General features: G+C 49.6%; 2 protein-coding genes across 13 annotated transcripts in view; one reads left to right on the top strand and one right to left on the bottom strand.

The window, feature by feature from the left end:
* Positions 1-22,930, bottom strand: part of THTPA (thiamine triphosphatase) — a 47,199-nt gene that overhangs the window by 1,589 nt on the left and 22,680 nt on the right. For 8 of the 9 annotated variants that reach the window (XM_065548661.2, XM_045396217.3, XM_045396223.3 and 5 more), the window contains one exon: positions 996-1,547. In XM_065548661.2, the coding sequence (XP_065404733.1) occupies positions 996-1,547 (552 nt within the window). Of the gene's footprint in view, positions 1-995; positions 1,548-1,956; positions 2,234-22,930 lie in introns of those variants that run through there. The other variant, XM_065548662.2, reaches the window with a different exon arrangement.
* Positions 6,277-22,930, top strand: part of ZFHX2 (zinc finger homeobox 2) — a 31,532-nt gene continuing 14,878 nt past the window's right edge. The window contains exons 1-2 of one of the 4 annotated variants that reach the window (XM_015453591.4): positions 6,637-6,708; positions 20,629-20,720. The gene's annotated coding sequence lies outside the window, so the exon portion shown is untranslated. Of the gene's footprint in view, positions 6,709-7,018; positions 7,099-20,628; positions 20,721-21,115; positions 21,237-22,930 lie in introns of those variants that run through there. The other 3 variants (XM_005560899.4, XM_045396207.3, XM_065548650.2) reach the window with 3 other exon arrangements.

The raw sequence follows: 22,930 nt of genomic DNA, 5'->3' as shown, positions 1-22,930 counted from the left end.
GATGTACAAATAGAAACCAAGAGCTATAGAAAGAAGAGGAGGGAAGCTATAGCCATGGGGTGGGATTCACATAGAGTTCTCACCTCTACATCGTAAGGTGAGAATGGAATTGCCTATTGCTGGTGTCTGTTGTCAGTGCCTGACAGTGTGCTAGGCACGTAGCAAGGAACTCAGTGTATGTTTGCTGAGGGAGCTCAAACAGCACTGCAGGGCTGTAAGGCCCCATGGGGTGCAAAATTCCACACTAGTGTGAATGAACTGTCTACAAGGGAATTATGCTTGGGAACAAATCTACCAAATCATGCCCCACTGTCTCACATAACTATAATGTTATTGCCCTTTACGAAAAGCTGAAAGGACAAATTAAAAGGATCTAGGTAACTGTAAAACAAAAGGACAGAAGATTGGTTGGACTCTTGGTGTAGTGGGCAGTGCATCAGTCTCATGATCGGAAGATCCTGAGTCTGAGCCTGCCAGAGGGCAGCTTTTGTAAAAAGGCTTTTTACTCCTCCTTGTGGAGGAGTGGTGACTGAAGAAGAAAAAAAAAAAGATTGGGGGAAGGAAGAGTTAAAGCAGGGAACTGAGAAATGAAACTGAAGGAGATCTGGCTATAGGTATGAGAACTAAATGAGACAGGTTGGCTGGGATTAGACACATGGAAGGACTAAATCCAAATTAGCTACTGTTAAAGAGAAAATGAGATTTCACAGAACTGTAAGCAAACTTAGAAAATTGCTAAAACAATTCCCATTACAAAAATAATCCAGGCCAGGCGCAGAGGCTCACACCTGTAATCCCAGCACTTTGGAAGGCTGAGGCAGGCAAATTGCTTAAGGAGTTCCAGGCCAGCCTGGGCAATATGACAAAACCTCATCTCTATTTAAAAAAAAAATTTTTTTAATCCAGAGGCCCTCCCCCACTACATGGTCCAGTGGGTGCCTCCAAAAGAGAGAAGTGGGGAGCAGGAAAAGCACAAAAGGGCCTGTCTCTCTCACCAAGCATGCTGCTGAGCCTGTGGATCTTCTCTAGGGCAGCTGGTACTTCAGCCTCCTCATGCACCAGGGCCTCTACCTCACCCACAGCATAGCCAAAGTCGGCTGTATCCAAGTCCACCCTGAGCTGTGGCTCCTCTTCATCAGTTCCCAAGAGTACCAGTTTCCAGGCACTCCGCTTAGTCACAAAACTAGCTACTTCCTGCAGCCCCAATGGGCCCAGGACAGCAGCCACATCTCCAGCCCCCAGGCCGTCAGCCCCCAGCACCTTACAGAGCTGGGCCACAATTGTAGGTTCCGCTGTGAGTTCCTTATACTCCGTGTGGTGTCCTAAGACACCTGCTGCTCCAGGACATTTGAGCTCCCATCCACTATCCTCTCGTCGTCGCAGCCAGTGGTCAGCCTGCATAAGGCTCAGCTCAGGGGTGTCATAGTAGGTGTCTCGGAAGGTGACCCGGTGCTCCAGGGTGCCCCCCAACTCCTGCAGCCGCTCCTCTGTGCCAGGCCCTGGAAGGAACTTTCGCTCCACCTCTATCAAGCCCTGGGCCATGCTACCTGCAATTGGTTGAACAAACGTTTGCTGAGTTCCCAAGGATGCAAAGCCTCATGCTCAGCTCCTGGGGCGTCAACTCAGTACAGACCCCCTCCCTGGAAGAACTTATGAGGGGCACAGTGTGTCGCAATAGTCTCTAGGGCTACTGCCCTTTTCTCTCTACCTCGGTGACATTAAGGCCCCGTCGGTCGTATTTTAACGTTCTGACAGTGACAGGTCTCCAGTAAAATCCCTTCCACTGCTGCTGATGTCTTCAATCCAAAGAGCCCCCTAGAAAGCAGGCTGGGTAGCGGGTATCCTTTCAACGCCCCCCTCTCTACACCCTCCCACCCCAGGAGGCTAGTGGCTCACGACCCGGGATGACCTGCCCTTTCCTGCTACACTACTGGCCAGCGGAACCTCAGGTCTCACCTCAAAGCCCGAGAGTCTCCTCGCGGGACCCAGAGAGGGGGAAGGGAGCCCACGCCATACACCCGCGAGGAATGCCGGGAGCAGTTCCTGATCCCGGACCTCGTCCCGACCCTCCGCGGGCCCGGCAGGTCCCGGCACCAGCGGCCATATTAGGTCCGTTGTGGCGGTGCCGAGAGCAGGCCAGGGCTCGAGAGACACGCTATGTAATGGGAGGCCGCGACCCCCGCGGTGGCCAGGGGAGCGAGGCCGCCCCCTGGCGCTCTGCTCCTCATTGTCTGCCCCGCACAGCTCCCGGGGGTTGGTACAGGTCTCAGACCAGAGGCTGAGCCAGGCACCGTGGGGCGCGGATGCATGATGGGAGATGTAGTTCCAAAGGGAGACTTTGCCCTCTCGCCCCGTCCGTCGCTATGGTGACAGGAAAGCTGCAATTGGTGCTTGCGGTACTTTGCCTAAAGCTGAACTGGGGCTACAGGGCGGCGGGGAGAGTTGAGTGCAAGGGGCTCAAGCCCCAGTCCCATCTCCAACACCCACCCGCCCCACCCCCAACGCAGGCAGATGGGCCTGGAATACAAGCCATTCACACTGTCCAGCAGATATCTGCTATAGCAGCCAGTTAAGTGCAGGCCAGTGGCAATGGTGGCGGGTGGCGGGTGGCGGGTGGCGGGGGATTGGGGGAGGGAAGGGAGCAGGGGGCAGCGCGTAATAAAGTCCAGTTTAGCTACTCTGGAGTTTTAGAGGAGATCTAATACCTCCTGGCATGAACGTTCAGGGTAGGAGTGGGTGAGAAACTTTCTGTCAGAGAATAAAGTGATATTTGGCCAGGAACTAAAGATATGATGGAATTTCAACAGTTGGAGACCTGGATGGAGGCAGGATTAGCCTAAGCAAAGGCCCAGAAACTGGAGAGCACCTGGGTGGTATGTAAGTAGAAGACGAGGCTGGAAATGCAGTTGAAGAAAAAGCCTTGAGTGCTAGACTGAGGAATTTGTGTCCGTTTCCAGAGGTCCCTAAGCAGTTTTTGTCAGGTGTGGAACTACTTATGTTCATTTAGAATACAGAAAGGCCGGTGCAGTTGCTCACACCTGCCATCCCAGCACTTTGGGAAGCCGAGGCCGGTGAATCACCTGAGGTAAGGAGTTCGAGACCAGCCTGGCCAACATGGAGAAACCCCCGTCTCTACTAGAAATGCAAAAATGAGCCAGGCATGGTGGCGCATGCCTGTGTTCCCAGCTACTCCAGAGGCTGAGGCATGAGAATTGCTTGAACCAGGGAGGCAGAGGTTGCAGTGAGCTGAGATGGCGCCACTGCACTCCAGCCTGGGTGACAGAATGAGACTCCATCTCTCCCCCAAAAAATAAAATTCAGGAAAACATGGGGTTGACCCTTTGAATGCTTTGGGAGACAAAATATTAATAGAAATGATTCCTTCTTACTCCCTCTGAGGATTATGGTTATCTGGAGACTCTAATTATATGTCTGACCTTCCATGTGAGGAAGCTCCCTGAGGAACTGTGGCTCTTAACTCCTGGACTCCTTCCTATGATGGGTGAGAAGTGCCATGTTCTCAACACCTGCCCTCTCCCCAGTATGTTTTTGGAAACACATGACCAGTGAGAGGTATTATAAGGAGAAGGACACTGGTTTAAAGACATGGCATTTTGGCCAAGTGCGTTGGCTCACACCTGTAATCCTACCGCTTTGGGAGGTCGAGGCAGGAGGATCACTTGAGGCCAGGAGTTTGAGACCAGCCTGGGCAACATAGCAAGACCCTGTTTCTAAAAAAAAAAAAAAATTTTTTTTTTAGTTAGCTGTGTGTGGTAGCGCATGCCTGTGGTCCCAGCTGCTCAGGAGGTTGAAGCAGGGGGATAGCTTGAGCCCAGGAGGTCAAGGGCAGTGAGCTATGATCCTGCTACTGCCTGTACTCGGCAACAGAGCAAGACCCTGTGTAAAAATAAATAAACAAATGGCATCTTGAACTTGGGATAGCTTGGGTGAACCCCTGGCCCCACTCCATGTTAAGCACCATTCGTTAGGGAGGGAAGCAACCCCAGCTCCTAGGGCCTGCTTTTCATCCATCTTTTGCTTTCCAGTTTTGCTAACCTGGGATGAAGACCTAATTTTTCCTTGTGTTATAAGGTCCAATCCAGTGGGGTAAAAGCTGCAGCTTATTTGAACAGAAAGATCAGTTTCCGGAGCCAGACCTGGGGTTGACTCCCAGCTTCACTTTCTAGATGTTTGGCCATCGGCAAGCTACTCTACTTCCCTAAGCATCTGCTTTTTCTTTTTTTTTTTTTTTTTTTTGAGACTGAGTCTCACTCTGGCATCTCAGCTCACTGCAACCTCTGCCTCCCAGGTTCAAGTGATTCTCCTGCCTCAGCCTCCTGAGTAGTTGGGACTACAGGCACATGCCACCACACCTGCCTGATTTTTGTTTTTTATTTGTTTGTTTTTGTTTTTGAGATGGAGTTTCACTCTTGTTGCCTAGGCTGGAGTGCAATGGTGTGATCTTGGTTCACCGCAACCTCTGCCTCTCGGGTTCAAGGAATTATTCTATGTCAGCCTCCCAAATAGCTGGGATTACAGGTGCATGCCACCACGCCCAGATAATTTTGTATTTTTAGTAGAGACAGGGTTTCTCCATGTTGGTCAGGCTGGTCTTGAACTCCTGACCTCAGGTGATCCACCCACCTTGGCCTCCCAAAGTGCTGGGATTACAGGCGTGAGCCACCACACCCAGCCAGCCTCTGCTTTTTCGTTGAGAAAATGTGGTCTGCCCCACAGTTACCTATGAGGATTCAGTCATAAACTGTTACATAGTATAAACTCAAAATGTTCATTTCTTTCTCTTTTTTGTCATGTGAACTTCAGGGTTTTGTTGTGTTGTTTAAGAGAAGTAGGCTATAGCAGTTAGTGTGGGCTCTGGACCCAGACCATGGAGGTTTTTGAATCCTGGTGCTGTCACTTACTTATTGGCCATTGGACCTTGGGCCTGTTAATTCACTTATTTGTGCCTTAGTTTCCTCAACTGTAAAATGGGACTATAATAGTATCTATTATATTGATACTATTGAGATTGAGAGGACTAGACAATATATGTAAAAGTGCTTGAAACTGTCCCTGTGCATTCAAGAAATCTTAGAAATTATTGTTATTAGAATACGGGAGCGGCCGGGCGAGGTGGCTCACGCCTATAATCCCAGCACTTTGGGAGGCTGAGGCTGGTGGATCACCTGAGGTCAGGAGTTCCAGACCAGCCTGGCTAAGATGGTGAAACCCCCATCTCTACTAAAAATACAAAATTAGCAGGGCATGGTGACGGGCACCTATATAATCCCAGCTACTTGGGAGGCTGAGGCAGGAGAATCACTTGAACCTGGGAGGCGAAGGTTGCAGTGAGCTGGGATCATGCCACTGCACTGCAGCCTGGGCGACAGAGTGACTCTGTCTCAAAAAACAACAACAAAAAATGGGCCGGACGCAGCGGTGGCTCACACCTGTAATCCCAGCACTTTGGGAGGCCGAGGCAGGCGGATCATCACAAGGTCAGGAGTTGGAGACCAGCCTGACCAACATGGTGAAACCCCGTCTCTACTAAAAATACAAAAATTAGCTGGGTGTGGTGGTGCTTGCCTGTAATCCCAGGTACTTAGGAGGCTGAGGCAGGAGAATCGCTTGAACCCAGTGGTGGAGGTTGCAGTGAGCCGAGATCACGCCACTGCACTCCAACCTGGGCGACTGAGCGAGACTCCATCTCAACAACAACAAAAAAATAAAAAATAAAAAAAAAATTGCAGGAACACTTAATGAGCTGATAAACTGAAGATGAGGAGGAGGAGCCCGAACCTCCCACTACCCAGCTCAGGGGACTATGTAACCGCGTGGAGGAGGCAGAAGCTCTCAGAGACTAAAGAGTAATTGCTGCGGTAGAAAAGGTTCTAGTACCCAATAGGAGAGGGGGGGAATAATAAGGCAGGAAGAAGGGAATTAAAAAAAGGAGGCCTTGGGCGGCTCAGGGTTTGTTCTGTAGCTGATTTAAAACAAAACAACAAAACACATGTATGGTTTCTGCAGACCACAGGATGAAGAAGAGAGGAGACGGAAAAGAGTTTAAAGGGGCCTGCCCTCTTTGCAAGCACCGGCTTGAACTTGGAGCCAGAGTCGAGGAGGCGACCTGGTGGGCTGGCCGGCCTGCCCCCAGGCCCTGGGTCCCGAGAGGCGGGCGGGCGCGAACAGACTACAACTCCCGGCATGCGCCGCGGCGGGCGGGTCGCTGCACCTGCTCAGTGGGGCCGCCCCGGGCGCCTGGGTATTGATTATTCCATTGTGTGGGACGCCTCGACTCCAGCCAGTGAATGAGGCGGAGGAGTGAGGGCGAGGAGGAGGAGGAGGGCGAGGAGGAGGAGGAGAAGGAGGAGGAGGAGGAGGAGGAGGAGGAGGAGGAGGCAGGGAGCGAGCGAGTGCCCAGGGTGAATCAATGGAAACCCCCTCACGAAGCCGGGGAAACACTTCAGCCGCAGCCAAATAGCATTGATTATTTTCCTTCACTTCCCTCACCGCCGTGAATTTATTTATTTATTTTTTCCATCTCCGTCCCCGACGCCCCGGAGCGAGCGCTGGAGGGAGGGAGGAGGAGGGGAAAAAAGAGGAATCAACACATCGGAGAAGTCCCTTCCAAGAGCCGCCCCCTCCCCTCCCCGCCTCGCGCTGCTCGGCGGCCGCGGTTCGACTCCCGTCCCTGCTTCCAGCTGAGGTGTAAGTGCATCGATTTCCGATGCTGCTGGGTTGGTTTTTTTCTCCTCTCCCTCTCTCTCTTCTTCCCTTCCTTGCTCTTTGGAAGCTCGAGACGGGAGAGGAGGCGCTCGGAGACTGCCGCTGGAGGGGACGGAGAGGGACGAGAAGGGGCTGGGGGAGGGGACAAGGACGGACGGACAGACAGACCGAGAGCCCAGGGAGAAAGCAGACAGGGGTGTGGGAGGAAGAGGGCGTGCGCGGGGACGGGGGTAGAGAGAGATGCGGGGGTGGAGGGAGAAACGGGAACGGGAAAGGCAGAGGCCCGCCGGACAGACGGAGGGTATGGAAAGCCTAGACGGACCGCGCTGAGCTGTGCAGGGAGCGGGGGTCCCGGAGGGAAGGGGAGGCCCGGTGAGTGTGAGGGCTCAGAGCTGTCAGCCTGGAGGGGCCTGGGTCTCGGCGGCCCCCCGCCGGCTGTGGGACGGGAGAACAGCGGCCGGCGGGCTGATGGATGGGCTAGCGCGCTGGGGCGTGGAGTGGGAGGGGACGTGGATACCCTCAATCTTCGTTCGTTTTTGGCTGAAGTTGGGCTTTCCATTCCTTTTTTTGAAAGGGTTGAGTAGGTGAGGGGAGGCCACATGCCCATTCAAGGTGAAGCGTGTCTGTCCTGCACGCCCATCCCACCACCCCCATCCGCTCTTGTCTGCCCCTCTGAGCAGCCCTATCATTTTCAAGCACAAGACCACGCTTCTCGCTGCGCCTGTAGCCCCGCTGATCTCTGTCCATGTGTCCCTGACTTTTGGTTTTGCCATTCATCTCGTCTCTTCCATCCCATCCATCTCTGGGTCTGTATGTCACTGCCTTCACTTGTGACCCTTCCCATCCCAGTGATCCTCTCCTTGTGTGTCTCTGTCACTATGTGTCACGCGTTGGCTGCCTGTTCTGTCGGTCTAGAACTCCATGCCCTCTCCTTCAGAGTCTGTCTGGATATCTCTGGCCTTTTCAAGCTACTTTGGAATTTGCTTATCAGTCATGATTGTGGTGGTCACAGTCAGGGCCTGGAGGAGTGGGATGATGGAGCAAATGTGTCTCCACCAAAGCCTCTAGTGCCTTCAGCATGGCCAGGACAGCCTCCTCTTCCACCTTCACCAGGGAAGCTTTGGAACTTCCTAGCATTGTTGACTGTCCCCTTTGCCATGTGCCTGTCTCCCTCATCAGAACCTCACCTTCTGGTCTCATGCGTGTCATCTGCCTTCCCAGGAGCTTCCCACCACAAAACCTCTTCCCTGCTGACTTAATTTTCCTCCCTTCCCCCACTTTATCATTGTATATTTTTTTATTTCCCCATTTTGCTTCACCTCTTTTTTCCATCTGTTTCCCACCAGCTCTCTTATGAGTTTCCACCTTTGTTCCCATAATCTGCCCTCTTCCTACCTTTTCTTCTTGATCATCCTAAGTTTCTTTTATCCCTTTTCCTCTTATCCAGCATTTTAACCCCAGCAGCAGAATGTACCAGCAAGCAAGGGGCTGGGAGAGGTGTGGGGTATGGTTTGTGAAGGCACATAAACAGGCCAAGAAATAATTTAATGGGCTTCCAGGGGCATATAACCCCTTCATCAATCAGTGCCATTATGTCAGTTAACTGTCAACTTTGATTTTGTAAGAGGACATTCCCTAGGACTCTAAGCTCCACCCTGCCTGGTTGCCCCCCATCCTTCAGTTCATTCTAAATATCAGTTGCTTTTTCTTCACTTTTTAGTTCATCTTCTTCCTAGGCCCCTGCTAGTATCATATTTAGATCCAGCACCATTTTTTTTATGAGGCAATGTTTATTAGTGTGATAAAAGCTATCGTATGTAAGGAGCCAGATTCATTCAGCCTGAAGAACAGTAAGGGTGGATAAAGGATCTGGAGAGTTTACCTTGGTTTTTAGCCCATCATTGTTTTTCCAAACCTCAGGAGCTTGGAAAGGTAAAAGGAGCAGGTAGACATGGGCAGAAGATGGACGATTTCAGAGGTTAACAGAATTAAAGAAAGGAAGGGGTGGTCAGTGCAATAAACACACGGGGTAGAGAAATGTATGACGTGAGGGATATGCAAAGGAAGAGAGGAAAATCTATGCGGACTGGGGGGCAGGGGAGGAATGAAGAGGTGATTAATTAAGAAATTGGAAGAATGAAACAAAACGTGTTGATAGCAATACAGAAGGTAAGAGGAAGAGAAATGATAGAATATTCCTAAAGTGGAGGTCAACAGAAAAAGCACTATTAAATTAATACAATAGTAAAGAGGGGGAAGGAAGGAATTGCCGAACAAGATGAGATGGGAAAAGAGTATGGTACAAAGAAGGTAAATGGATGGCAAACGAAGGAGTGCTGAGGCAGATCAGAGCTGCACAGAGCTTGGTAGGGGGAAAAGAGAGGATGAGGTATCAAAGGAAACAAATGCCTCTGGTGTGAGGAGGACACAGCGTGACTGATGCAAAGAAAGCGAGAGCACTGCGGGGGGGCAGGGGAGGTTGGAAAAAAAGCATAGCAAAAATAGCAGGAATACCATTGGGCGAAGCCTCAGAAGAGATAAATGCCCAAGAGAGGGAGAGAAAGCAGAAATATATGGGGAAGAGAGAGAACCTTACAAGCATTCATTTCATTGGCCTAATCACTCACTACCCCCACCAAAGGCCTTTGTACTTCATTCCCAAGCCAGAACACAAGCAAAGAAATGAAAAAGTAGAATTCCCATAAACTTCAGCTGAGAGGAACTTGAATCTTCCCAGCCCCTGAGAACTAAAGACCTCAAGCCTCTGATGTCATAAATTGGTATTGCCTTGGCAACCTGACACGGTTCCTCCCTCCATGATGTCAGAGGCAGCTGGTGTTACCTTGAGACCCATACAGGAATAACTTGCTGCTTTGCCAGGGTGCTGTATCACCTATGGGGCCAGGGCCTGGGTCGAATTGGTAGGATTTCTGACTCTGGTAGCTTGACCTTGTCTCCCTGGAGCTCTTCTTAGCTCAGAACAACAGTTGTCACAAATAACTCTTGTTTGTGAGTGCCTGAGGTTTACTAGAGCCTGACAGTAGCAAGAGGAAGGAACCTAAGATAGGGCATTGAGGTCGGGATGGTTGGATCAAAAGTTAGGCAGAGACAGAAGAGGAGGACTAGAAATGGTAGTTACAGAATGTGAAAGGAGAAGGGCTTTGTGAGCTGGGAGAGTTGTTGAAAGTGTAATGGCTTTGGGTTTAGGAATGGAGACTAAAGCTGGAATGCAGAGGAAGGGATCAGGGCTGTGTGAGAGTGTAAACTTATTCAGGGATTGAGAAAAGGGAAGAGTTGTGAAATGCCAGAGGGCACAGTGGAATTTGGCTGTACAGGAAGGGTAAAATGGGACAGAGTCCCCTAGTCTGAGAGACTTAGGTCTGGTGAGAGACTCAGGGTTAGTCACATGGCCATCTGAGGAGTGGCTACATCTGTCTAGTTTCCAGTTGTTTTCCAGCACCTAGCACAGTGTCTGTCACACAGAAAAGGCTTAATAAATATCTGTTGATCAAACATTGAATTAGTAGGGAGAGGCTGGGGGAAAGAGCTGCCCACCTAATTTTCACCCACTCCCCCCATCTAAGTCTACATTAACGGGCAAACTGGGAAATCAGAAACCCGAGGGAATGGCTAGAGGGTAGTTAACCAGTGACAGTGAGATCTGAGGCAGACAGGAAAGACTGGGTTAGGGTCACACTTGGAGGCAGCCAGGGGAACTCTCAGGGCTGATATGCCGAGTCTTTGTAGTGATAATTGGAGGAAAACCTGAATGAACAGTCCTAGGAGCCCAAGAGGAAGATGTAGAGGAGGGAAGAGAAAGGAGGCGGTTTCCAGAAAAGGTTGAGAGTTGTTTCCAAAGAGAGAGTTGGCAAATGTGAATTAAAAGTAGCATCCCCACCCGATTTCCAATCATGAAACTACAACTGAATTGTTCATAACCATATATATACAATGACCGCAAATAAGGAGTTCATAAATCAATACCAGACCCATTCTAAACACCTATCCCAACCCAGATAATTATTAATACAAGGAAGGCAGCACTGGCCATGTGGGCCAAAAGGCCAAAGGAGGGAGAAGTTACTGCTGCCCAGATCTTGATGTAAAGAACCCTGTGACGGATGGCCTTGATGTCTGACTCTCCATTGTTGAAAGACTCCAGAGGTATCTAGAAGAGGGGGAGGCAAGAGATGTAGAGCTCACCACAACTCTCAGAGCGAAATCTGCAGAAAGCAGAGGTCTAAATACACAGAAGCTATAGAAAACAAAGATGCACCCAACCAGGAATCACGAGGTGAAGGGCCAAAAAGCCCCTGAATGGGTTGAGAAATCTACGAAAGAAGACAGGGGAGAGAGCTGGGAGTGCTGGAGGACAGTCTGGCTATAATAAGAAAAGGCCAGGGCAGCTAGAGAAGGGGCTGGTGGGCAGGGGGCCTGAAGGAAGGACAGTGGTGGCTGTTGCACTGTCAGCCGCCGCTACGGAGTTGGGCAGCTCATATTTTGCAGCAGGCGACAGGCTGTCGACACAGCGGTCCTTTACCTCACCGTTAGAAACTCATTTCATTGATTTTTCCATCTTTCTTCTTGAGCTACTCACACTAAGCTCAGTCATCCCACCACCCACTTTCCCAGAGCCCCTTGCCTTTCTGGGGAAAGTCCCAGGGAACTGCCTGCCCATCCCTCCTCCCCAGGCTGGCAAGGCAGGGGTGAAAGATTTAGAAGTAACTTCCAGCCCCATAGGGTAATCCCATGAGCTCTCAGTGGCTTCCTCATGTAGGAACGAGTCCAGACACCAGGGCCCCCATGTGCAGTTGTTAAGGGGTGACAGGGCTGAGGTCCACCCACAGTCCTGTCACCAAGCTGTACCACTGGCATGAGGGCTGCATACACCTGGAGGAAGATATCTTTTAATAATTTCTACTGAGACAGCTCAGCACCCCTCAGCATTTTTTACCCCCAAAGTCTAATGAGAGAATAGGAGCCCTCTTTCTGTGTTTGGCAGGAACACAGGATTACATCAAAGCTAAAGTTCAGGCCTTGGAATTCCCAGCAGGGCCATCAACTGGGATGTCGCATGCACAGAGGCCTGTGCAATCAGAAAGACATGAACGTTCCAGGGTGTGCAAGACCCCTCTGCAGAGAGGTTTATGCATGGAGAGTCTGATCCTATGGAGCATGTTGATGTACAAAGTCAGTGGCGCAGAATGGGTGTGGGCAGGAATTTAACTTCATGTATGCACATTTCCCTAGTGCCTTCTTCAGTCATAGCTAACTACCCTGGACCTCTCCCTTTGGGGCTGGGCTTGGGCTAGAGGTCAAGAGTCAATTACCAGTCATTTGGCTTCTCAGTGAAGGAGGACAGAGGGTGGGCCAGAAGTGTTAGATTGTGTTTCCCCGAGGACCTGATGGGGTAAACGCCATTTCCATCCTCAGATTTTTCATTCCTTGTTTTGTGATGCCCTTTCCTTCCCTTAGTCTCAAGCCTCTGTCTTCTTTATTCATGGGCCATGGGCATGGGTCTAGATTTTTCTGCTCCTCTTTACTTGTGGGCCTCTTGCCTCCACACAGTTGTCTGCATTTCCCCCCAGCCATCTCTGTGTTCTGTATCACTGGTCTGCTTGGGCCACAGATGCCCTTCTTCTTCTCATCTCCAGCTTCTTCAGGCTAAGTGGTTTCTACAAACCTACAGATAAATCCTGCTGCTTTAAGGAAAGAAGTGTGCTTGAAATTAGGAAGAGAGAAGGCCAGGAAAGGATAGGAAAGAGGTTCAGGAAAGATTAGGCAGGGAGAAGTTGGGAGAGAGTATGACAGAGATAGGAGTCAAAGGTGAAAAACCCATGACTTGGAGATGGGAGACAGCACAGAGAGATGGCCACAATTTAAATGAGAAAGGGAGGAGTGCGGTAGGCTGTGAGGACTAAGAAATTGGAGAGAAAACAGGAAGCCTGACCCCTCCGCAGGGAAATGAAGACAGCTGAGCAGGGCGGACGAGTGGTTGTGTAAGAAGTAGGGCTGAAAAGCCAGGCCGTGGTCTCAGCCTGCATGTGTCAGTCCTGAGTTCAAGCCGTGCTGGCTTTGACCCTTATGGGAGGAACTGAAGTGGCAAATTAACGATGATAATGAAGTCACTGCTCCTTGTTTGTCTTTGCTGGTTTCCCCTTGAGATTCGTCCTTTGGCCAGACAGGGCAATGTGGGGGAGGGGAGGGACTGGAGCCGTGAAGGGCGGGGGAGAGGGAAGGAAAAGAGAATGGAGAAATGGCAATGTGGAGGACAAATCGACTAGGGGAGAAAAAAGGGGGGGGGTGATGAGTGAAGAGAAGAGGAGCCCAGGAATCGAAGAGAGGAGTAGGGAAGGGAGACATGAAAAGAGAACGAAAGAGGAGAGGGGTGCAGAAAAACGGCCAGGGAAAAGAACAATGGGGGACAGGAAAGGGAAACGTGGTAGGAGGAGCAGGAAAAAAAGGTGGGAGAAGGAAAAGTGGAATGGAGAAATGGCGAGCCGGAGGGAAAGAACGTGGCCAGGACTGCAAAAGCTGCAGCTGGCAGGGCCAGTGGGCGGGGCCTCATCTCCATCTCTAATGGCTGTGAAATGAGGTTAGCTCCATTAGAGGCAGTGAGAGTGTAACGAGATCACACTCATTAGGGTTGGGCCATCCCAGTAATTACCACCACCCGAAACACGCCCGCGCCAGCCGGGCCAAGCACAGACGGGCTCACAGCAACACACTGAACAGGACACCCTGCTACTGAATGGGAAGCACAGGGCCCACACACATGTACATGGAGGGCCTGGGAAAATCCAGCCAGGGAGAACAAGTACTTTCACCAACCCCAAAGAAGTACTGGGACAGGGCTACAGTCAGGTTACTAGCTGCCCCACATACAATCAAAAAACAACAAACATATACATACCCCAACACAGGAAATAAGGCATATGGATGAATACTTATCATTTCCATTTATTGATTACACCCAAAGTACCAGTCTCAATGATGATCCTCTCAATGGACGTTTAACTCCATGAGGTACTGTTCCCCATTTCCTTTTTTTTCTTTCTGTTTTTGCTTTGTTTTGTTTTGTTTGTTTTTAGACAGGGTCTCACTCTGTCATCCAGGCTGGAGTGCAGTGGTGCGATCTCAGCTCACTGCAACCTCTGCCTCCCAGGTTCAAGCGAGTAGCTGGGACTACAGGTTTGCCTCAGCCTCCTGCCTCAGCCTCCTGAGTAGCTGGGATTACAGGTGGGTGCCACCACGGCCGGCTCATTTTTTTGTATTTTTAGTAGAGACAGGGTTTTACCATGTTGGCCAGGCTGGTCTCAAACTCCTGACCTCAAGTGATCCACCCACCTCAGCCTCTCAAAGTGCTGGAATTATAGGTGTGTGCCCACCCTGCCTCATTCTCTATATGAAGAGACTGAATTGAGACTTTAAGCAATTTACCTGAGGTCATTTACATATTAAGGAACAGAACTAGAATTTGATTCCAGGTCTCTCTGACTTTAAAGGCTGTTGTTGTTTTTTTGTTTTTTGAGACAGGGTCTCCCTCTATTGGAGGGAGACTGCTTGTCTGATGAAGTTCATATGCTAATATGGATACACATGTGTAGACCTTCAACTTTAAGAGATGTTGTCACAAATGGGTACACATATCATTCAAATAACACTACCTGCCATTATCTATCCCTCCCTCCTGTTCCCACTCCCCCCTCCCACTCCTTCCCTTCCTTCACACAAGGCATGGCCAGTGCCCCTGCATGGACTGCAGTGTGAGTGACACACCCTGGAGTTACACAAAGCAGCAGTCCTGTTCTGGCCCACCTTTTTTTTTTTTTTTTTTTTTGAGACAGAGTCTAGCTCTGCCACCCAGGCTGGAGTGCAGTGGCGCAATCTCGGCTCACTGCAACCTCCGCCTCCCAGGTTCACGCCATTCTCCTGCCTTAGCCTCCTGAGTACCTGGGATTACAGGTGCATGCCACCATGCCCGGCTAATTTTCATATTTTTAGTAGAGACGAAATTTCACCATGTTGATCAGGCTGGTCTCGAACACCTGACCTCGTGATCCACCCACTTCAGCCTCCCAAAGTGCTGGGATTACAGGTGTGAGCCACCACACCCTGCCTGGCCCATCTTATACTAAGAAACAAACCAAATGGAAGACAGCCATCTAGCACCTTCAAGCTTAAAGAGGAACATGATAGCACATATGCTCAAGGTGACACACAGGAGTAATACAATCAGACTCAAAAGGCCTCATTCAAAATGCATACCAGCCAGAAGCTTACAAATTAACCCAAGAGCAGAGGCGCTGACGTCAGGCTACCTGAGTTCCAATCTCAACTCTACTTCTTTTTAAGCAGGAGATCTTAAAAATTACTTAACCTATATAAGTCAGTCTCCATGTTTGTAAACTAGGAATGAATAGCTGCATCTATTGCATCAGATTGTACTGGAGGATTAGGTGATGTGATACTTGCCGAGGGCCTAGCACAGTGCCTGGCCCATGGCAAACATTTAAAGATGTTAGCTATTTACTATTATTATAATTAGTTTTTGTTGTTGTAATAGTATTTAAATGCAGTCATTACATCACACAGGTTCACAGAATAAAATAACCAGAAAGACTTATGTAAATAAGACTTATGTAAATACACGGTCACTTAGAATGTTTTCCTTCCAGTCGGGGCGGTGGCTCACGCCTGTAATCCCAGGCCAAGGTGGGCAGGTCAGGTGGTCAGGAGATAGAGACCATCCTAGACAACATGGTGAAACCCTGTCTCTAGCTGGGTGCGGTGGCTCACGCCTGTAATCCCAGCACTTTGGGAGGCCAAGGTGGGCGGATCACGAGGTCAGTAGATCGAGACCATCCTGGCTGACATGGTGAAACCCCGTCTCTACTAAAAATAAAAAAAATCAGCCAGGTGTGGTGGCACGTGCCTGTAGTCCCAGCTACTCAGGAGGGCAAGACAGGAGAATTGCGTGAACCCAGGAGGCGGAGGTTGCAGTGAGCCAAGATCGTGCCACTGCATTCCGGCTTGGGTGACAGAGCGAGACTCAGTCTCAAAAAAAGGAAACCTTGTCTTTACTAAAATACAAAAAATTAGCTGGGCGTGGTGGTACACGCCTGTAATCCCAGCTACTTGGGAGGCTGAGGCAGGGGAATTGCTTGAATCTGGGAGGCAGAGATTGCTGTGAGCCAAGATCACACCACTGCACTCCAGCCTGGTGACAGAGACACCATCTCTAAAAAAAAAATGTTTTTCTTCCAAGTTCTAGGAAACCAAATTCTTCAGCGGTCCCCATGCAAGGATCAGATAGGATCCTGATTGTGAATTTAAGGGCACAACTCCCTGTCCCTTCACTACTCAGTGCTCACACAGAAGAAGGGTTCCAAGCTGGTTTGTGGTTGTCTAAGCCTGGGGTATGTAGAAGATGACAACCACGTCCAGCAGGATGTGAGTCTCTCCAGTGTACTATAAAATCACATAGATCTGTGCAGCAGAGCAGCTCCACACTGCTGTCCTAACACATCCAACACTTTCCAAGTCATCAAGGGAGATGCCTCCTCTCCTGGACACCCACCCCCACCAGTAGCAGACACTCTGCAGCACACCTCAGCAAATCCATGCAAATGTGAATGTGTGTGGTTTCAGTCTACCGCTTCCCTTCTCCTCCTGTCTGCTCCCTACCACCCACATCTTCTTCCTGAGCCTACCCTTTTCTCCTCACACCTCACCCAATTTACTCATGCCCACCTTAAGCATCTTGCAAAGTATAAGACACAGCCTCCTTGCCACCTCCTTCTCAATGAGGACAGGCCATCATCCCAATCTGGTGCCAGAGCTGGGAGGCCTGGAAAAGATTCAATATATGCAAATCAAGACCTAGCTTCATCTTCCTCTTCACTTCCTTACCTCTCCTTCTCTCCTTCCCTTCTTCCTCCCTCCTCTTCTCTGCCTTGGCAATCTTTCTTTGCCTTCTACAACACTCCTTTTCCTGCTTGTCTTATTCCCTGCCATACTCATTCTTTCTCTCTCTCTTTTGGACAAAACTTAATTTGCACAAAGTAAGCACTCCTTAAATATCTATAGAAAGGGAGGGGTCTAGGAGAGATAGGTAGAATTAAAAGGGAAGAATCAAAGTACTGTTTTGTTTTCTTTTTAAATAGAGAAGGTAAGATTTAGAGATAGAATGATATTTTAAATGCAGGGATGACTTGGAAAGGATCTTTGGAATAAAGAAAAAAAGAAGACATGCAGGGAAAGGCCAGAATAGTTTTGATCTAGTTATTAGCTGCTTCTGTCCAAGTGTGAGCCTGGGCAAAATTTCTACTCTTTGCTCTGGAATAATGGGTATCTCTAGACCCAGCAATCAAGAGGGCTAAGTAAGAAGTGAACTCTATGGCTGAGTAGACTAGATTTAAATCCTGGCCAGGTGCAGTGGCTCATGCCTGTAATCCCAGCAGTTTGGGAGGCCGAGGCAGGCAGATCACCTGAGGTTGGGAGTTCGAGACCAGCCTGACCAACATGGAGAAACTCTGTCTCTACTAAAAATACAAAATTAGCTGGGCATGGTGGCACATGCCTATAGTCTCAGCTACTTGGGAGGCTGAGGCAGGAGAATCGCTTGAACCCGGGGGGTGGAGTTTGCAGTGAGCCAAGATCGCACAATTGCACTCCAGCCTGGGCAACAAGAGCGAAACTCCATCTCAAAAAAACGAACAACAACAGATTCTGCCCTCAATTGAAAAGGGCAGAGATTAGAGGATGAGTCTTGGTCAAGAAAGGGGTGAACAGAGGCCGGGCGCAGTGGCTCACACCTGTAATACCAGCACTTTGGGAGACCAAGGCAGGTGGATCACCTGAGGTCAGGAGTTCGAGACCAGCCTGGCCAACATGGTGAAACCCCGTCTCTACTAAAATACAAAAACTAGCCGGGCCTGGTGGCGTGCACCTGTAATCCCAGCTACTTGGGAGGCAGAGGCAAGGAGAATCACTTGAATCTGGGACGCAGAGGTTGCAGTGAGCTGAGATCACACTACTGCACTCCAGCCTGGGTGACAGAGCGAGACTCTGTCTCAAAAAAAAGAGAAAAAAGAAAAAGAAAGGGGTGAACAAAAGGAAAGCTGTTAGCCTCTGTGCAAACACCGTACTCCACTCTATGATGGGAGACAGCCAAGAGAGAAGGAAAAGAACTACCCTCATTGAACACCCAACAAATGCACTTTACACATTACCTATCTGATCTTCACAACTGAGTAAGGAAAATATCATTATTCCCATTTTCCCAGATAAGGAGACTAAGGCTCCATAAGTAACTTCTCAAAGTTGCACAGCTAGTGAGTGGTGGAGCAAGGATTGAACCTGGGTCTCTGTGCATGAATCCAAAGCCCATGTTCTTCCATTGCCCTAAAAAATAGAGCTCATCTAGTTATAGTTTATTTGCTGTTTACACCAAACAATCCCCCTTACTAGGGGTACACACATCTCATCCTTCCTGTTTCTCTTCCCCTTCTCTCCATGGTCTCCTCCTCTTGTAATCAACAGGTTGAGACAAAAAGGGGAGGAAGGCGAGGACAGTGAGTATGGAAGAATGCAATGCCTTAGGCAATAATTTGAGAGAGAGGAATTTAAAAAAAAAAAAAGGCCCTAAAATTGACTCTGAGTAAGGGAAAGTGGGTAGATTAAACAATTAGAAAAGTGAAAAGCAAAACTGTTAGGAAGGCCGGGCTCGGTGGCTCATGCCTGTAATCCCAGCAGTTTGGGAGGCCAACGCGGGCAGATTGTTTTAGCTCGGGAATCTAAGACCAGCCTGGGCAACATGGCGAAACCTTGTCTCCACAAAAAATACAAAAATTAGCTGGGCGTAGTGGCACATGCCTGTAGTCTCAGCTACTGGGAGGGAGGCTGAGGTGGGAGGATCACCTAAGCCCAGGAGGCCGAGTCTGCAGTGAGACAAGATGGTGACACTGCACTCCAGCCTGGGAGACCAAGCGAAATCCTGTCTCAAAAAATGAAAAACAACTGTTTGGAAGGCCCTGATGTGAATATCATTGTATGCAAACTTGATGGTGCCCTGATAGACTTCACTTCAAAAGCCTCTGCCATGGAGTTGGGTTTGGAGAAAAGGGAGGAGAGTTTTGTGTTTTGGAGGGTAGTTAGGAAGGAAAAAGCCAGTCAGGTCCCGTTAGTCCTGCCAGCTCCTTGGCGACATTCCCTCTGTAACCACTAGGGAGCAGTAGTGTTTCTTTTCCTCTCTTGGTCAGCAAGAGGTGGGAGGGGGCTGCCTTGGAGTCCTGGTCTTGCTGGAGGATGGGAGGAAGCACCCCTGGTCAGCTTTGCCTCCAGTTCTGCTGGCCAGCCTGAATCCACGACTTGGCTCCTCTTCAGTGAGGGGCAGATTCTCTCCTTTCTCAGACTTCAGTTTTTTGGTCCTTCCTTTGCCCATGCCCTTTGTCTCTTGTAATTCTCCAATCCTTAAGTCTCACTGTTTCCCCGATTTTGCTCGGTCAGGGCCTGCCTTTTCAGCTTTCCACCTGTGTTTCTGCAACTTTACATCTGAGCCTCTTATCTCTGTCTCATCACATTTCTCTCTCAGTAGCTTTCTGGGTCCTAATGTGTATCTTCCCACCTCCCATGGAAGAATATTTGCAGCTCAGCAATTATGACTGTGTATATTTTTTTGTTTATAGGGCATTAACTCCCAAACTGAGCCTTGAAAGTAGCACTTCCAACCTTCCTTTCTCATCCTGAGAAGTAAATAGAGGCCTGGGTCTCGACGGAGGAAGAGGGCAATACCAAAAGGAAAAAATGTCTTCTATTTCTCCACACCTTTCTCTTCATCTTCACCTTCCTCCCCTCTTCAGCCTTGTGAGGAAATAGTGCATTAGGGGAGGAGGGTAGAATGAAGGGGCAGCAGGGAACTCTGGAGACTAAGGGACATTTTGGAGCTGCAAGATTCATCTCAGGGGATGACTACACCCTCAGAACTCTCCACCCTCCCATGGCTCCAGGCCTCCCTCCTCCCATCCCCCTCAGTGGCAGCAGCCTTGTAATTTAAAGCTCTCTCTGTCGCCTCTAATGTGATCCTCTCGTTTTATTGACTCTCTCTGCCGTCTGTGGCGCCCCTTCACATCAATCTCCTCTCTAATCACACCGCCGCCACTGCCTGCTCTGTCTCCCCTAACCCCTCTCCTTCACAGAGGCCCCCAGCCCTTGCCTCTACCCAGGTCTTTCCTGGACTATCCCCAACCTCCACCCTACACCAGATCCACCCTCTTCCTTCTTCCTCCTCTTGCCTCCTTCAGAGGCAGCAACATCAGGGCCTTTCAGCAGTCGCCTTGTCGCTTTACCCACACCTGAGATGTGTCCGCAGGGATAGAGGATGCCCTTAAGGAAAGCCAGGAACTAAAGGGAAGAATGGCGATGGGTCTGAGAATGAGCAAGAATCTTGGTCTTGGGGGTGGCAGGAGGGGGATGACTCAGGCCTGTCCATTTCTGCGCTGTCTCCAGTTCAAGGTAGAAAGGGCAAAGAAAAGGACGTAGCAATTCAAAGAGGGAAGGAAGGAAAGATGGAGGAGTAAAAATGCAATGAGGGGAAAAAAAGTGAAAAAATAATTGCAGCAGCTAAAGGTTTGTAATAAATAGTGGGTGATGGGAGAAGCTCCAAGAAGGCGGAGGGGAAGTTGGGGTTGGGGGAGGATGTACTAAGGCAGAGATATATTTGCAATTGAAATTCTTTCCTAAAGAGGAGGAGGGTTAGGTTGGGAGGTGGGGAAGACATTTGCAATTTTAAATAGCTGCCAACCTACCCTCGGCCGATCAGAGTCTCACCTACAAGCTAGCCAAAAGCTAAGCTCCTTTGGTTTCTAGCTAGGAATCAGCTATGTCTTTTTCCATTTCTAGGAAATAGATGCTTTTGAGAGAGGATCTGGGAGTTACTGCAGGATTTGGGGCTTAGGTCTGCCTAGCCCTACTCTGAGCTGTGATCGAGCATGGTGAGTCAGGAGCCAGGAAGCAGCTGGTAGGCGTAGGGAGGGTGAACTCTAGCGCTTGGGCCGGCTGGGAGAGAGCACCCATCTGTGTGCAGCTCTTGGCGGCAGGGCCCAGGACAGGGCCTCTTGCCCAGAGTCAGTTATTCCCACCAGGTGGGGTAGTGGAAGGGCGGTGTGGCCCACCTGTGGGTGGCAATGGAATAACAGACCCTCACAAACCAGCACCCTTACCTCTCTCCCCCATGATGGATTCTGTAGGAGGAATACCTTTCTCCCTCAACTTGAGGGCTTCTGCTTTCTGGTTATCTAGAAATCAGCTCCCCTCAGTCCAATTCCTTCACTTCCCTTTTGGTTCTCCAACTCCCCTGACCTCCCCATCCCTTCCACCCCTTTCCCAGGTGCTGATTTGCATTTTCATTAGCATGCTAATCCCACCCCACTCAGCGTTCCTTAATGGCTCTGACTTCACGCCTGGCTAGACCCCCAGGAGGAGGAGGGAAGCAAGAATGGGGCCTTCAGGTTGGTTGGGGCTAGACTGAGGACCTATTCCAAATCAAAAACTCTGGAGGTGAGGATTAGAGGTAGCCCAAGAAAAGAGAGGCCATGCCCCTCGCCCCTTACGTGAAGCACTCTGGCCTGCAGCACTACCAGATTAATCACTAGAGATCTGCTAATACAAGAGCTAGAGAGGATGTAGATGAGCCAATTGGGACCTTGGGGGAAGTATAGGATGGAGAGGCATGGGAATTGGTGAGTTTGAGCGGGAGGTTCCTGATTTAGAAGGGGGAAAAAAAAAAAAAAGGATGGGAGCCTTGGCGCTTCTGTCAGCTGGAGGGAGCCCAGGAATCCTCATTTCTTTTTTTTTTTTTTTTTTTTTTTTTTTTTGGTGAGATGGAGTTTCGTTCTTGTTGCCCAGGCTCAAGTACAATGGCGTGGTCCCGGCTCACCACAACCTTTGCCTCCCAGTTTCAAGCCACTCTCCTGCCTCAGCCTCCTGAGTAGCTGGGATTACAGGCATGTGCCACCACACCCAACTTTTTTTTTGTATTTTTAGTAGAGACAGGGTTTCACCATGTTGGCCAGGCTGGTCTCCAACTCCTGACCTCAGGTGATCTGCCTGCCTCGGCCTCCCAAAGTGCTGGGATTACAGATGTGAGCCACCACGCCCAGCCTGGAATCCTCATTTCTAGTCCTTTGGAGTCTCATTTTGCCTGTATTGTGTCCAAGGGACAGTCTAGCTGGGTGGAGAAGTCTAGACCACAACTTTGGGGTTTACTCAGTGCCCCATCAGTCCATTTCTAGTTTCACCATCTTGGAGCTGTGTGATCCTCAGTAGCTCACTTAACCTCTCTGTTTCTTGGATGCCCCATCTGTAAAATAAGGTTGCTGTGAGAGTAAATGAGATGATTAACATAAAGCATTTAACAGTGCCAGGACCATGGTATAAGTACCTTCATAACTATTAGTAATATTATTACTATTACTTATTATTTGTTACCTCTTTCGGGAGGAAGAGGAGGCAACAGACTAGTTGTTATCTTTCAGCTGACCAGAGAAGCTCCCATCTGTTCCACATGCTGTGACCAGAGATGGATCTGGAAGGCATTGGAGAGAAGCACAGTGCCTGCATGCCAGGGGAAATCAATTATGCCCTATCTCTGGCAAGACTTAGGGAATTTACCTCGTCAGGGTATGGAAAATCTGAGGGTCTTTCCTAGAATTCTGCCATTCAAAAGACACTGACTGTGGCAGGCATTGTTTTCTGTGCTAAAGTTAGAGCAAGAACTAAAGCCTCCATTCTGATTGCTGGATGGAGAGAAAATACACTGTAGCGGGCAGTAGTGGAAGTGGGAGGCCAGTGTGGTGTCTGTTGTGTTAGTCCAGGAAAGAGATAATAATGGCCTGCCATCTGTGCTGCCCGGATTTCAGCGGGCCCCAGGATGGTGTTAGTGAAGGAGATAAATGGAGGGACTGACATGTTTTAGAGGTTGCTGTTGAATTGGGTATGTCCAGTGGGTGAGGGCAAGATAAAACTTTGGGTTTTTAGCCTAAGCAACTGGATAAATGTTGGTACCAACTTCTGAGATAGGAAAGATGGGGAGGAGCAGGTTCAGGGGATAAATAAAGAGTTCTAGGCTGGGCGCGGTGGCTCACACCTATAATCCCAGCACTTTGAGAGGCCGAAGCAGGCGGATCACTTGAGGTCAGGAGTT

This window comes from Macaca fascicularis, chromosome 7 (genome assembly GCF_037993035.2).
Source record: "Macaca fascicularis isolate 582-1 chromosome 7, T2T-MFA8v1.1".
Lineage (NCBI taxonomy): Eukaryota > Metazoa > Chordata > Mammalia > Primates > Cercopithecidae > Macaca > Macaca fascicularis.
The sequence above is the reverse complement of the archived record's forward strand: the minus strand, read 5'-3'. Positions and strand labels throughout refer to the sequence as shown.